The sequence below is a fragment of the Oncorhynchus nerka genome, linkage group LG2, assembly GCF_034236695.1.
Source record: "Oncorhynchus nerka isolate Pitt River linkage group LG2, Oner_Uvic_2.0, whole genome shotgun sequence".
NCBI lineage: Eukaryota > Metazoa > Chordata > Actinopteri > Salmoniformes > Salmonidae > Oncorhynchus > Oncorhynchus nerka.
Window position 1 is genome coordinate 23078224 of NC_088397.1, and position 15529 is coordinate 23093752.

Genomic DNA, 15529 nt, shown 5'->3' on the forward strand with positions numbered 1-15529 from the left:
CACGAGCCGTCCTCCCCATTTAAGGTGCCACCAATCTTTTGTGCTGGGAACCCGTGTTATGGTGTCCTGTCATTTGTTACAACTAGGTCTCTCTTCTTTGTGGCCAGGCTCCATTCTTGCTGTTCTTTTATTATTGAAGTAGGAGTCACTGATATGGCGATACGTTTTAATCTCTGAGAAAGGCCATGATTTTCAGTGCCCGGCTAGCTCAGTCGGTAGAGCATGAGACTCTTAATCTCAGGGTCGTGGGTTCGAGCCCCACGTTGGGCGCACATCTTTTTTTTGTAGGGACAGCAGCAGGGAGTGTTCTTGAAATTTGTGTAAAATGTATTTTACTGAAATTAAAGTATAATTGTGAGTACTTTTCACAGGAGTTATGGCAGTCTCCCGGCTCTCTCTGTTCTGGGCGCTGAGATTATATGGTAGATGGAACAGCACTAATTCTGTTATGGCAGTAAAGTACCAGTATATGTGTTTAGGGAAAGAGGTTTGCAAAAGGATTGATGAATCTCCAGCATGTTGTCAGTTAATTTAGTTGTATTTTTGTCGGTACCACAAGTTCAAGAAGAAAACGAAATGAAATCGTCCCTGGGTGGGCTCGAACCACCAACCTTTAGATTAACAGTCTAACGCGCTAGCCGATTGCGCCACAGAGACGGTGAAACCTTTTAGAATGAAACATGCTAAAAATCTGAAATTGGGTGACTCAGAATTTTGTTATTTAGAGAGCACCGGTAAGGGGTGATTTGTATTTCATTTAGTCTCAGGATACTGACACTGATCTCTCATTAGCTCAGCTAATGGGTGGGTGCTGCCGAGCTGCAAAGAGTGTCACTTAGCATTGAAAAGCACCCCAAGTCCAACAGAACAGAATGAAGTGGTCTGGCACGGGGACTATGACATTCTTAATGATGGTCACATAAACATGGTGGAAACGTCTCTGTGGCGCAATCGGCTAGCGCGTTAGACTGTTAATCTAAAGGTTGGTGGTTCGAGCCCACCCAGGGACGAAGTTATATTTTGCAACCTGATAAATAGGTCCTTGCAACCCAGAAGCATTGGGACATCCTTACCCCATTTTAAATGGTTATGGTTAGTTAAGGGTTTAGGGGTAGGGGCGTCCCAAGGATCCCGGATAGCACTAATCCATAGGGCTGGGCGATATGACGATATATATCGTGTGACGATAGACGTTTTTCTATCATTTCATATTAGGCTCTATCGTTTATTTCGTTGTGTCGCAAATCACACTCTTTACCGTAATATTTTTAGTCAATTGGACGACGCTTTGCATTCTTCCACACGTGTCGTGTGGCCACGTGGAAGGAAATGTGCAACACAAACAAACATGGAGGAGAGTGAAAGTGACGCAGAGCACGGAGACACGGAGTTCGTACCTAAAAGAGGGGCTACTTCGGTCGCATGGACGTGGTTTGGGTATGAAAAGTCTGACACTGACCAGAAAACCATCCTTGGCAAAATATGCCGCAGTCCGGTCCCGACAACAGGCTCAAACACCATTAACATATTTTTACCACCTAACATAAACTCACCCCATTCCGTACAAATGTGCGCAACCGCAACATTCAAAAGAGGCTACAAAGAAAATAATGGGACTGGAGCGACTGTATTGACGTCAAAATCGGGGGTGTGAACTGGGTTTCTATTCAAGCGTTGATCTACATGGTATGGTAATGGCTCTATAGTATTGGAGAGTTGAAAGTTGAAGTTGAAAAAACGGTCCCTCCGTTACATCTTGACATGTCATTTCGTAACTCACAGCAAACATAAAGCAACTATTTTTGTCTTACAATCTCTCTCCACCAGGTGTAGCACTTCTGTCATCCTTTAAAAACAAGAAATCCCTTGTAATTTTTTTCATCATCATTGCATGCGATCATAATTCTCAAAGCCGCTGTTTACTTCTAAGATCACTTTAGCACTGCCCTAAAAACCTGATTCAAATTCGACACAAACCTTCAAAGAGGTATGTAATGACACAATATATAAACTCTTTATAGTGTTTTATTTACATTTTAGAGGCGATAAGGTGATAAATTGGACAGATCGAGTGAAAAACAGCAATTTTCCCATACAACATCTCTCCGTCTCACTATCACGCATTAGTTTTGCTTCCCCACCCGCCATTTCAAAAAAAGACCCGACGGGGCTCATTGCCTGCTTGAATTATGCAGAAACGGGCAGCGTTTAGGTCATGTAATTGATTATGTTGGAAAGGGGAGAAATTGTTGCTTTACAATGGTATTGACTTTACAGTGGATCTGGAAGTATTACGTTTTTGGGGCGCTAAAATAAGGGCAATTGTACGGACTAAGGCGATGTACGAGTTTACGTGAGTTTACGTTATGCAAGAATCATGTACTGAAACAGTACGGAGAGTCTACGTGTAACGGATGTGAAACAGCTAGCTAGTCGGTGGTGCGCGCTAAATAGCGTTTCAATCGGTGACGTCACTTGCTCTGAGACCTTGAAGTAGTGGTTCCTTTTGCTCTGCAAGGGCCGTGGCTTTTGTGGAGCGATGGGTAACAATGCTTCATGGGTGACTGTTGTTGATGTGTGCAGAGGGTCCCTGGTTCGCGCTCGGGTATGAGCGAGGGGACCGTCTAAAGTTATACTGTTACATTGATGCTGTTGACCCGGATCACTGGTTGCTACGGAAAAGGAGGAGGTCAAAAGGGGGGTGAGTGTAACGGATGTGAAACAGCTAGCTAGTCGGTGGTGCGCGCTAAATAGCGTTTTAATCGGTGACGTCACTTGCTCTGAGACCTTGAAGTAGTGGTTCCCCTTGCTCTGCAAGGGCTGCGGCTTTTGTGGAGCGATGGGTAATGATGCTTCGTGGGTGACTGTTGTTGATGTGTGAAGAGGGTCCCTGGTTTGCGCCCGGGTATGGGCGAGGGGACGGTCTAAAGTTATACTGTTACATACGGATGAGACCCTAAAAAGTGGGCGGATTGCCATGTAAGAATTTGCCGACGAGTAGGTAAACCACCACTACCCTCTGTATTATTGGCCAACGTGCAATCATTGGAAAACAAACTGGACGATCTACGATTAAGACTGTCCTACCAACGTGACATGAAACTAATATCTAATGTTTCACCGAGACGTGGCTAAAAGACAACACAGATAATATAGACCTGGCTGGCTTCACTGTGCATCGGCCGGACAGAGCAGCTACGTCTTGTAAGACGAGGGGTGGGGGTGTGTCTATTTGTCAATAACTGCTGGTGTGGTTTGTCTAATATTAAAGAAGTCTCAAAGTATTGCTCGCCTGAGGTAGAATACCTCATGATAAGCTGTAGACCACACTATCTACTATCTATATTATTCTTAGCCGTCTATTTACCACCACAAACCGATGCTGGCACTAAAACTGCACTCAACAAGCTGTATAAGGCCATAAGCGTCCAAGAAAATGCTCATCCACTAGCGGCACTCCTAGTGGCTGGGGACTATAATGTAGGCAAATTTAAATCAGTTTTACCTCATTTCTACCAGCATGTCATATGTGCAACCAGAGGGAAAAAACTCTCGAACATCTTTACACAGAGACCCATACAACGTTTTCCCTCGCCCTCCATTTGGAAAATCTGACCACAATAATATCCTCCTGACTCCTGCTTATAAGCAAAAACTAAAGCAGGATGTACCAGTAACTCGCACTATACGGAAGTGGGCAGATGACTTGCCTAGTTAAATAAAACATTTAAATGACGCGGATGCTACAGTGACCGTACGTACATTCCCTAACCAGAAGCCATGGATTACAGGCAACATTTGCACTGAGCTAAAGGCTAGAGCTGACGCTTTCAAGGAGCGGAACACTAATCCGGCCACTTATAAGAAATCCCGCTATGCCCTCAGACAAACCATCAAACAGGCAAAGGGTCAATATAGGACTAAGACTGAATCCTACTACACTGAGTGTGAATGGGGTGTGTGGCGTCAGTATGCATGTGTGCGGATGTTGTTTGTTTTGGTTTGTCCGTATAAGTACGTTTTGTGTGTGGGTAGAGTCTAGTGTGCGTGCGCATAGTCAGTGCAAGATTTAGTGCAAAAAAGTATGTGTTTGTCTTTCGGGGAGAATGGGATATGCAACAACTAAAAAATTGCATTTGCTCAGATAGTAAATGGACCAATAAAGTAATCCTCATCTTAAATAGATCTATTTTTTAGAGAATAACTAGTATGAATAAAAGTTTCATGAAAAAAACAAAAAAAAACATAACAGCCTCCAATATATAGACACTGGTGTTCTAACATAGATTTCCCTTTAACCAGCCGGCTACCACCCGGTTACTCAACCCTGCAACTTGTACATAGACAAGGACTCACTGGTAAATTTAATAATGGAACGCTAGTCACTTGAATAATGTTGACATACTGTTTTACTCGTTTCATATCTATATACTGTGCTCTACTGTATTTTAGTCAATGCCACTCCGACATTGCTCGTCCTAATATCTATATATTTTTGAATTCCGTTCTTTTACTTTGAGATTTGTGTGAATTGTTGGATATTACTGCACTGTTGGAGCTAGGAACACAAGCATTTCGCTGCACCCGCAATAACATCTGCTAAATATGTGCATGTGACCAATAACATTTGATTTGAGTTAAGCTTTGACAAACGCAGTAACTGTCATTAGGCTATCAATAGCTAAATCTATTTTTTCATGAATAATGACGTCTGATAAATAAATAAGCATTATGTTTAGTCTATAATCTTTCAGTGACCCACTATTTCTTGTGTATGTTAAAAAATATATAATAAAAAAAAATGCTTACATAATTTTTAAAAATCATCTTGATCAAGGCTGTGTTAGCTACTTCGGACGAATATAGACCCTTTGCATTATACGCCTCGGCTCTAGAAAAAAGGAACTTTATCTTAGTTATAAGTTATAAGTATCCATGTCATAATCTTCAAGAAACGGACCTTTCCATACATCATTAATGTTCACTTACACAACCTCCTGTCCGTTACAAAACGAACCATATAACACAAGGGGGAAAAACACAACACACCAATGGGGGCGCTCCCTTGAAGTCACGTGCCATTACCAAACGCAGCGCATTCACCTAGGTCACAGTAAAATTAGGTTGACGGTTTATTTATTTATTATGCGTTGATTAATTTGAAGCCCCATATGCATTTAGAATTCCAATCGCGTGTATCCTAATTCGGGAGGTTATACAAACTTTCAGTGTAGCAGGTCACATTAAAAAAGCAACCAGTGATTGGACGAAGTCAATTCTCGGTCTGTCTTTATCGACCAATTCATTCATTTTTTGTTGTTGTTAAACAGATGTTATAGACTTCAATGATATGGATGTTCGTTTGGAAAACCACGACGATACTGCTGCTGCGTGGTTGAGTCCAGAAATGCTGTCAGTTGCACGGGAAGCCTTCGGTGCTGGGGACTTCAACCTCCTTGCTGAGATCTACAGCTCCCAGTTGGCGGACCTCCGACACCCGGACCGGGGCCTCTGCCTCCTGAAAGCGGACGCGCTCAGCCGGGCAGGGCGGGTAGCGGACGCTCTGGAATCATACTGCACCGCCGCCAACTTGGACAGGTTACGACCAAATGAACTAGGGTCTCTCGTTGACTGTATTGCGCACACTTTACGCGTAAAAGAATGCCTAAAAGAATGCACAGACTCAGATGGGGTTTCCGAGGATGAGCATTCGTTGGACATGTTCTCATGTCGGCTTTGCAAGTGCTTGTTAATCGAGCCAACAACTTTGGAATGCGGCCATACATTCTGCAAACCATGCATTGAGGATGACTGTATCAAAGAATGTCAATTATGTCGTTACAAACTGAACGAAACAAGTAGACAATTAAAACCAATCTGTTTTAAAGTGAATGTAGTACTCAGAGGCCTGTTGGATAAATGGTTTTGCGCAGAGAGTGAAGCAAGACGATGCTGGCTTGAAGGGGATAGAATGCGGAACGAACGTGGCTTTATCAACGCTCTTGAAAAATACAACAACGCTCTTGAAAAAGGTAGAGTAAAATGAAAAACGTATTTAATTAAAGGGAAAATCCGCAGTTGAGACTAAGCGTATTCAGCGACACTTTTAGTAAAAAGCTGAGGGATGGGGTTGGAGAAATGTAACCACTCCAATTCATAGAACTAACATTGCAGTTAAACAAGCTTACATTTTGGGTTCTGATAGATAACGGTTGAAAAAAGGTCATGAGCATTTTAAGTTCTATTCTAAGAATCAATGGGTGCATAACATAAATGTTAAGTCCAAAAATGAATGTAGCAACTGAAGATTGTCCCTTTAACATTGCATAATCATTCTATTCTCATGATCTTTCTGTGCACATTGAAATAAAAGCCCGTAAGCCACGTCAGTGAAATGCATAGGTTTGTAATACGTTATGTGAACCCGTAAGCTCAAAGCCATGTTATTGACATCACTGATTGAAGGGGAACAGCCCCAGTCTGCAGGTATAATCCTATCACTGCCACCAGTGTAGCGATTGGGTGAGGGGAAACAGTGGTTATGGGATAAGTGCATTACCACATGTGCCATGTTCATAACACAAACTATACCAGATAGAGGTTGGGATATATTAGCATCACACCATGATGACAAGTTCAGCTAAGGCGTGAGTTGTGTAAGTAAAGTCATGTACTTCATCATAATCATAGCACCGCCAGAAGAATCATGGGCTGACCTGGTTTGTAGAGAAATGCCTGTGGAGTTTGAGGGAACTCTAGTCTGGGGATCAGAGTAGGCAGAAGGTAGCTTCTACTTGATTATTTCATGCATAGGTCGCAATGGTAGGCTTTCCAGATAAATCAGGCGTTGCATAGACAAATGCATCGTGGTGTTAGACACAGGCAGACATTTTTGTCTTGACCCACACACAGCATTGAATGACAGGGCGTCTGGAAGTGACACTCCTTCTCTAATCTCTACCCATCAGTAACGTAGACCTCAGCCCACAAGGTAAAAGGATAGAGGTATGCAACGTTCCGAGGGCAGGAATGGTGGAACAGCTTCAACTCATGATCTAGCCCAGAACTAGTTCCATATGACCTGGATTTTCTGAAATAATATTCTGCTCTACATACAGCTTGTCATCATTTGCGTAACTGTTTATAGGTTGAATATGTAGGTAACACATAACCCTTTGACAATCCCCTTGAAAGGGTAATGAATACAGGTAAAGCTGTCAAGTAATGACATATCAATGACAAACTAATAATTAACTGTCTTCAAACCCATACAGCCTGGTTTTATACTGGTTTTTAAGGTACTGAACACGAGCAATGGAGGGTGCTGGAGATATGTGAATAACTTTAGCTGAATCTGACTCTTAAGCTAATGTTTGTATCATGTTCTCTCCTCACAGCCCCTTCTATGTGTAGGCTGCTGGGCCGACGGGCAGAGCTGCATATGGAGATGAGCAACTTCAGACAGGCCCTACAGGATGGAGACGCCATGTGTCGACTGACGCCCCTCTCTCCCAAGGTAAGCAAACACTCAACTGTTTCCTGACATTAACACATTTACCCAAATGTTTTTGTGTAAGTTAACCTGAAGATGCTGTGGTACTTGGGTTTTGTGTTCTCAGGCTCACTACGTGAAGGCCCTGGCTCTGAACAAAGCCGGTTATAATGAAGAGGCCCTGCAAGAATACTTCTACTGTCTGGCTCTGAAGCCAGACTGGACCTCAGTCAAGCTGGAAACGCAAAAGTTAAGCGACTCCACTGTGTTTCTATAGCATTGAAGTTGTATTAAATTGATATAGTTAGTTCCCCTAACCAGTTACACAACTACTTGTGGGCCCGATTGACTGCGATGACTGCTAGTCACTGTCTTATGTCTCTTTCCCCCCTGTAGATGCTGAGTGAGATGTTCTCTGTGTTCAAGACGAACGGTCTCCCCACGTCATCACCCCACCCCCACCAAACAGGCCCCGCCCCCTACCTCAAACCAGCCTCCCTTCTCCTCGGCTCCCTCCATTCCACCCCTCGTAGATGGAGCCAAACCCATATTGGCCGTAGAGACAGTGTGTCTGACACTGGGGCAGAGACCAAATCCTCCAATACCCTAGCTTCTGTCGTGGCTGCCTTACCTCTCCCCCCTTGCCTAAAGAGGAAGTTCTCAGACGAGCCCCAAGGCTCTGCACCCCCAACAAGCTCCCCAGAAAAGGTACCCAATCCAACCCCTCCCATTCGGCAATTATTTATCGTTGCCAAAAAGTAGAATTTTAAAGTAATACTACTGAACAAAAATCTTGCGAAGTATCTTTGTGTTGAGTGAATGCAATCATTAGAAACATATAGAAACCTCAGCAATAATATAATGTCAATGTATTTGTTTGAGTCTTGTGTTCAGATGAGTCAAGCTCATCCCAGATGCCTGCTGCTTGTTGCAGTGAGAGGAGAGAGGTGCCCCCTCAGCTTCTGGATAGCTCTGACATGGACTGCTCTGTTTGTATGAGGTAGGTCAAACACACACACACACACACCCTGTCTGTAGGTCCAGATTTCCCTACGTAGTTATTAAAACCAACCATGCGTTTTCTCCAGGCTGTTCTACGAGCCAGTCACCACCCCCTGTGGACACACCTTCTGCATGAAGTGTCTTGAGCGATGTCTGGACCACAACCCCAACTGCCCCCTGTGTAAAGAGAACATTACAGAGGTAAATAGTCACCACACAGACCAGTCTTCACTACTATTGGAAATGAATACCTATTACTGAAAGACAACATGAGTTAAGAAAGTAGTTATGACCCAAATTTCCCTTGTTATCTAATTGAACCTGTTGTAATTTCAGTACCTGGCCACTAGAGGGTACTATAAGACCCTGCTGATAGAGGAGGTGCTGCAGCGCTACCTGTCTGAGGAGCTGGCTGAGAGGAGCAAGATGCACCAGGAAGAAATGGCAGAGCTGTCAAAGTGAGTCAGGCCTCATCACATTTCAGCCCCCAAACCCCTTCTCAAAACATAATGTCTGACAATGTTTTAGAATCCTATGATACAATATTATTTGGGCAGAATATCATATTTAGTGGTTTAACCCACGTTTTATTCTCTCTGCAGCTTGACCCAGGAAGTGCCCATCTTCATCTGCACCATGGCATTTCCCACAATCCCCTGCCCCCTGCAAGTCTTCGAGCCGTGTTATAGGCTGATGATCCGACGCTCTATGGAGACGGGAACCAAGCAGTTTGGAATGTGCATCGCTGACGACATCAAAGGGTGAGTGGAGGTTTTACACCTGTGCCCACACAGCCATCAAATCACTTTGACACTAGTTTAACCTGTGCCCACACAGCCATCAAATCACTTTGACACTAGTTTAACCTGTGCCCACACAGCCATCAAAACACTTTGACACTAGTTTAACCTGTGCCCATACAGCCATCAAATCATTTTGACACTAGTTTAACCTGTGCCCACACAGCCATCACAACACCTTGACACTAGTTTAACCTGTGCCCACACAGCCATCACAACACCTTGACACTAGTTTAACCTGTGCCCACACAGCCATCACAACACCTTGACACTAGTTTAACCTGTGCCCACACAGCCATCACAACACCTTGACACTAGTTTAACCTGTGCCCACACAGCCATCACAACACTTTGACACTAGTTTAACCTGTGCCCACACAGCCATCACAACACCTTGACACTAGTTTAACCTGTGCCCACACAGCCATCACAACACCTTGACACTAGTTTAACCTGTGCCCACACAGCCATCACAACACCTTGACACTAGTTTAACCTGTGCCCACACAGCCATCAAATCACTTTGACACTAGTTTAACCTGTGCCCACACAGCCATCACAACACCTTGACACTAGTTTAACCTGTGCCCACCATCAGCCATCACAACACCTTGACACTAGTTTAACCTGTGCCCACACAGCCATCACAACACCTTGACACTAGTTTAACCTGTGCCCACACAGCCATCACAACACCTTGACACTAGTTTAACCTGTGCCCACACAGCCATCACAACACCTTGACACTAGTTTAACCTGTGCCCACACAGCCATCACAACACCTTGACACTAGTTTAACCTGTGCTCACACAGCCATCACAACACCTTGACACTAGTTTAACCTGTGCCCACACAGCCATCACAACACCTTGACACTAGTTTAACCTGTGCCCACACAGCCATCAAATCACTTTGACACTAGTTTAACCTGTGCCCACACAGCCATCAAACACCTTGACACTAGTTTAACCTGTGCCCACACAGCCATCACAACACCTTGACACTAGTTTAACCTGTGCCCACACAGCCATCACAACACCTTGACACTAGTTTAACCTGTGCCCACACAGCCATCAAATCACTTTGACACTAGTTTAACCTGTGCCCACACAGCCATCAAATCACTTTGACACTAGTTTAACCTGTGCACACACAGCCATCAAATCACTTTGACACTAGTTTAACCTGTGCCCACACAGCCATCACAACACCTTGACACTAGTTTAACCTGTGCCCACACAGCCATCACAACACCTTGACACTAGTTTAACCTGTGCCCACACAGCCATCACAACACCTTGACACTAGTTTAACCTGTGCCCACACAGCCATCACAACACCTTGACACTAGTTTAACCTGTGCCCACACAGCCATCAAATCACTTTGACACTAGTTTAACCTGTGCCCACACAGCCATCACAACACCTTGACACTAGTTTAACCTGTGCCCACACAGCCATCACAACACCTTGACACTAGTTTAACCTGTGCCCACACAGCCATCAAATCACTTTGACACTAGTTTAACCTGTGCCCACACAGCCATCAAAACACCTTGACACTAGTTTAACCTGTGCCCACACAGCCATCAAATCACTTTGACACTAGTTTAACCTGTGCCCACACAGCCATCACAACACCTTGACACTAGTTTAACCTGTGCCCACACAGCCATCACAACACCTTGACACTAGTTTAACCTGTGCCCACACAGCCATCACAACACCTTGACACTAGTTTAACCTGTGCCCACACAGCCATCAAATCACTTTGACACTAGTTTAACCTGTGCCCACACAGCCATCAAATCACTTTGACACTAGTTTAACCTGTGCACACACAGCCATCAAATCACTTTGACACTAGTTTAACCTGTGCCCACACAGCCATCACAACACCTTGACACTAGTTTAACCTGTGCCCACACAGCCATCAAATCACTTTGACACTAGTTTAACCTGTGCCCACACAGCCATCAAAACACTTTGACACTAGTTTAACCTGTGCCCACACAGCCATCAAAACACCTTGACACTAGTTTAACCTGTGCCCACACAGCCATCAAATCACTTTGACACTAGTTTAACCTGTGCCCACACGGCCATCAAATCACCTTGACACTAGTTTAACCTGTGCCCACACAGCCATCAAAACACCTTGACACTAGTTTAACCTGGGCACACACAGCCATCACAACACCTTGACACTAGTTTAACCTGTGCCCACACAGCCATCACAACACCTTGACACTAGTTTAACCTGTGCCCACACAGCCATCAAAACACCTTGACACTAGTTTAACCTGTGCCCACACAGCCATCACAACACCTTGACACTAGTTTAACCTGTGCCTACACAGCCATCACAACACCTTGACACTAGTTTAACCTGTGCCCACACAGCCATCAAAACACTTTGACACTAGTTTAACCTGTGCCCACACAGCCATCACAACACCTTGACACTAGTTTAACCTGTGCCCACACAGCCATCAAAACACCTTGACACTAGTTTAACCTGTGCCCACACAGCCATCACAACACCTTGACACTAGTTTAACCTGTGCCCACACAGCCATCAAAACACCTTGACACTAGTTTAACCTGTGCCCACACAGCCATCAAAACACCTTGACACTAGTTTAACCTGTGCCCACACAGCCATCACAACACCTTGACACTAGTTTAACCTGTGCCCACACAGCCATCACAACACCTTGACACTAGTTTAACCAAAAGGGTAGCAAACCTGTGTTTGCCACTCAATTCAAGACCATGTTAGCCAACTGAACTAAAGCCTACCCTGGACACTTTATCTGAGTGCTAACCGGTTTCTGGTATAGTTACTCATCCACACAGGTGTAGCTCTGTGAACTACCTCCACTACACTAGCCTAACCGCCACACTTTCACTCCATCAGATTCATGTGAGCAAATGGCTAATACAGATGTAGGATCTTAATTTGATCACTCTTTTGTTGCAGAGAATATCCCTGCACAGTGGGAAATGCAAACTTGTAGTGTATTTGGAGTTTTAAAAAGGCTTCTAAAGTTTGTAAATTTGACTTGATTTGCCCTAACGAAAAACTATCAAGCCCTACAAAAATGTCCATAAATTATAATCCACATAATAATTCCCATTTCCAGTTGCTGCAGAATAATGTTTCTGCTGTGGCAAACTGGCTCAAAATGAGATCCTACATTTGTATACCCTGCGTTTCCCTGACCACAGCTTCGCAGACTACGGCTGCATGTTGGAGGTGAAAGACGTGAAGTTCCAACCAGACGGGCGCTTGGTGGTCGACACGGTCGGAGTGTCCCGCTTCAGAGTGCTGAGCCACGGCCACCGCGACGGCTACAACACAGCCAAGATAAAGCACCTGGAGGACCAGAAGGTGGAGGGAGAGGAGCTGGCGGAGCTGCAGAAGCTGCATGACTGTGTGTACGAGCAGGCCAGCACCTGGTTCACCTCCCTCAAAGACAACATGAAGAACCAGATCGTCAGCCACTTTGGACAGCTGCCTGAAAAATACTGTGACATCCAGGTAAGAAACAGTCAGCAGATCCATACAGTAGAACTAGGGTTCCGAGTTTTTCCTGGTTTCATTGCCTGGTCAGGAATAACTCGGACCCTATAGATCCACCCAGCTAAATCTAAATCCCAGTATCTGCTCATCTAAGAATTCACCTTTATAAAATCTGATTAAACTAATAAACAGTGGCAGTAGACACTGTTGATTGTAATATGGAATAATTCTGTGTCCCATCTTCTCTAACCCTACCACACTCTGCCTCTGTGTCCTCAGGGGAGTGTCAGTGGTCCTGCATGGTGTTGGTGGCTGCTGGCTGTACTGCCCCTGGAGAAGAGAGCCCAGCTAAGCATCCTGGCCATGACCACCCTCCGAGAGCGCCTCAGCACCACCCGCCGGGTGCTTAGCCTCGTCACACGCAAACACCTGCCAACACGGCAACCATCTTCCTCAGCAGCAGCAGCATCATCACTGTAGTGGCCCCCCTACAGGGGATCAGTTTAGAATAATCTGGGCCCAGTTAGATAACTTTTGACAATCTGGATGTCGCCTATCAGCTAAGATTAAATGCATATAAATATAATGAATAGAACAGGAGTCCCCGTTGAAGTCAGTTATTTTTCTGTTCTATTAATTATATTTCTATGCATTTAATCCTATCCGATAGACTAAATCCGGATAGATAATTTTGGGAAAACTGGGCCCTGGAGAAGAAGGGAGAAACTACATTTTCCTCAGAAGCTCTAGCCTCAAATAGCTCTAACAGTGGGAATGATTTACCAGTGTTGTTCATGATCTCAGGAATGGGTTTCGACTTGAGTCTTACAAAAAGGATCGATGGACTAGCCCTACCCAACCAAAACACATAAATGAGTGTCATGTTTGCACACATATCTTTGGGTCAATTCCATTATGTCCAGTTCTGTCATGTTTATGTGTGGTACATTAGGTTCATCTTGTTTTATTGTTGACCTGTGTACAAGAGGCCTTAAATTATTTTTGCAATATGTTTTTTTTCTACTATTTGTCATGTGAAAACAATTTTCATGTACAGAAATGTAGCATGTTTCTATGGGACATAATTAAGATTAATGCACACCATCCCTGACTGGAATAATATGTTCTACTGTATATTGGTAATTATGGCACGAGGGAGCGCTTGATGCAAGCAAGAGAAAAATAGCAGCACAACAGACATTGTAGTAGCACCAAACATCCACAGGGTGGCAGTCCCTTAATTAAGGGAATGTTAATCTTTGGATGCTGTACAGCAGGGGTGTCAAACTCGTTCTACAGAGGGCCAAGTGACTGCAGATGTTTTAGTTTTTTTTCCTTTCAATTAAGACCTACACAACCAGGTGAGGGGAGCTCCTTCCTTATTAGTGACCTTAATTCATCAATCAAGTACACGGGTGGAGCGAAAAGCTGCAGACACTCGGCACTCTGGAATGAGTTTGATGTGCTGTACTGTACAGTAACAATGAGGCCAAGTGGTGTTTCTTTCCACTGTTCTGTTGTGAGGCACGCATAGACACTCGCCTTCATAGTTATCTACATGAGTCTATTCCAAAATCACACAGTGGGTCTCTTTCCCCCCACAACCAGAGGTTGTCAAGAGGCCTGGGCAAAGGCACAAAATATGCCATTTTGCAAATTGTAAGGACGGGTGTACTCTGTGGTCACCACATTAAAAGCTTCTGTGACACTGTATCTCAGTCACAGTCAGATCTAGGAGATGCAGTCAGGTGAGTCATTTGGGATACTATGAAGTCAGAACCGGAAACCTCACGTATTTGTAGACAATGAGTCACCTCTGTGCTTTGTCATCACCATGTTGGAATGATCTGGAGTCTCCCCCAATTGATTCATTAGCCAAACCCTCTCGATAAACACACACCTTCGTTCGCCCAGACCAGTGGAGGCTGCTGAGGGGAGGACAGCTCATAATAATGGCTGGAATGGCTTCAAACCATGTGTTTGAGGTATTTGATACCGTTCCACTGATTTTGTTCCAGCCATTACCACAAGCTCGTCCTCCCCAGTTAAGGTGCCACCAACCTGTGTCCCAGACACATTTGCAGAAATTGCTCACTAACATTTTTGGTAACAAGAATGTGAAAATTGCATTTTATTGCGTTCAATTAATCTTAACTTGTACCTTTTTAAATGTATGATTTTGTTAATTGGGCCCAACATGTTTATTATTAAAACCATTCTATATAGTTATACATTTACCATAAACTTCATCCTCAACAGTCAATTCTCTCCTCAATTTGAGTGTGTTTGCCACGCATACTAATTGGCCAAACCTGATCTTAATTGGTTTGTGTCTTGAAAGGGGGTCTGTTTTAACAGTGTGAAAATAATGCTTTGCAGAGGTAGACATTCTATATGCAATGTGGGAAAGGTTGTTGTTTTAATAACCCATAGCCTAATAAATATTTATTGAATTCTGACCATTTTTATCTGTCCAGTTATTATTTTAACTCCTTGATGTGCATGGGGTAAGGCCAGCTCCTTCACAAGGAACATTGTTGCTAGCCATTTTGTATAGAATGCACACAGATCACATGATCTATAGTAGGACAGAACAGGCTCCATATGTGAGTTACCACGCTGATGTTAGGAAGCAGGGGGCAACCATAGAAAGTTGCCTGAATATGAGGCTAACATCAGGGGTACTTTGGCCAGATGCCCACTGACTGA

The 15529-nt window shown here is 44.1% G+C and overlaps 1 protein-coding gene and 1 non-coding gene across 2 annotated transcripts; both read left to right on the plus strand.

Annotated features, from left to right (window-relative positions):
* Window positions 1-197: 197 nt before the first annotated feature.
* Window positions 198-270, plus strand: trnak-cuu (transfer RNA lysine (anticodon CUU)). Its single transcript has one exon. It is a non-coding gene; the product is annotated as a tRNA-Lys (tRNA).
* Window positions 271-5079: 4809 nt separating this feature from the next.
* Window positions 5080-15279, plus strand: LOC115132576 (LON peptidase N-terminal domain and RING finger protein 2-like). Its single transcript, XM_065024756.1, has 10 exons — window positions 5080-6032; window positions 7398-7516; window positions 7620-7757; window positions 7889-8186; window positions 8375-8492; window positions 8581-8695; window positions 8831-8952; window positions 9097-9255; window positions 12526-12838; window positions 13100-15279. The coding sequence occupies exons 1-10, from the start codon at window positions 5351-5353 to the stop codon at window positions 13298-13300; spliced, it is 2265 nt and encodes a 754-aa protein (XP_064880828.1). The 5' UTR covers window positions 5080-5350; the 3' UTR covers window positions 13301-15279.
* Window positions 15280-15529: the final 250 nt, after the last annotated feature.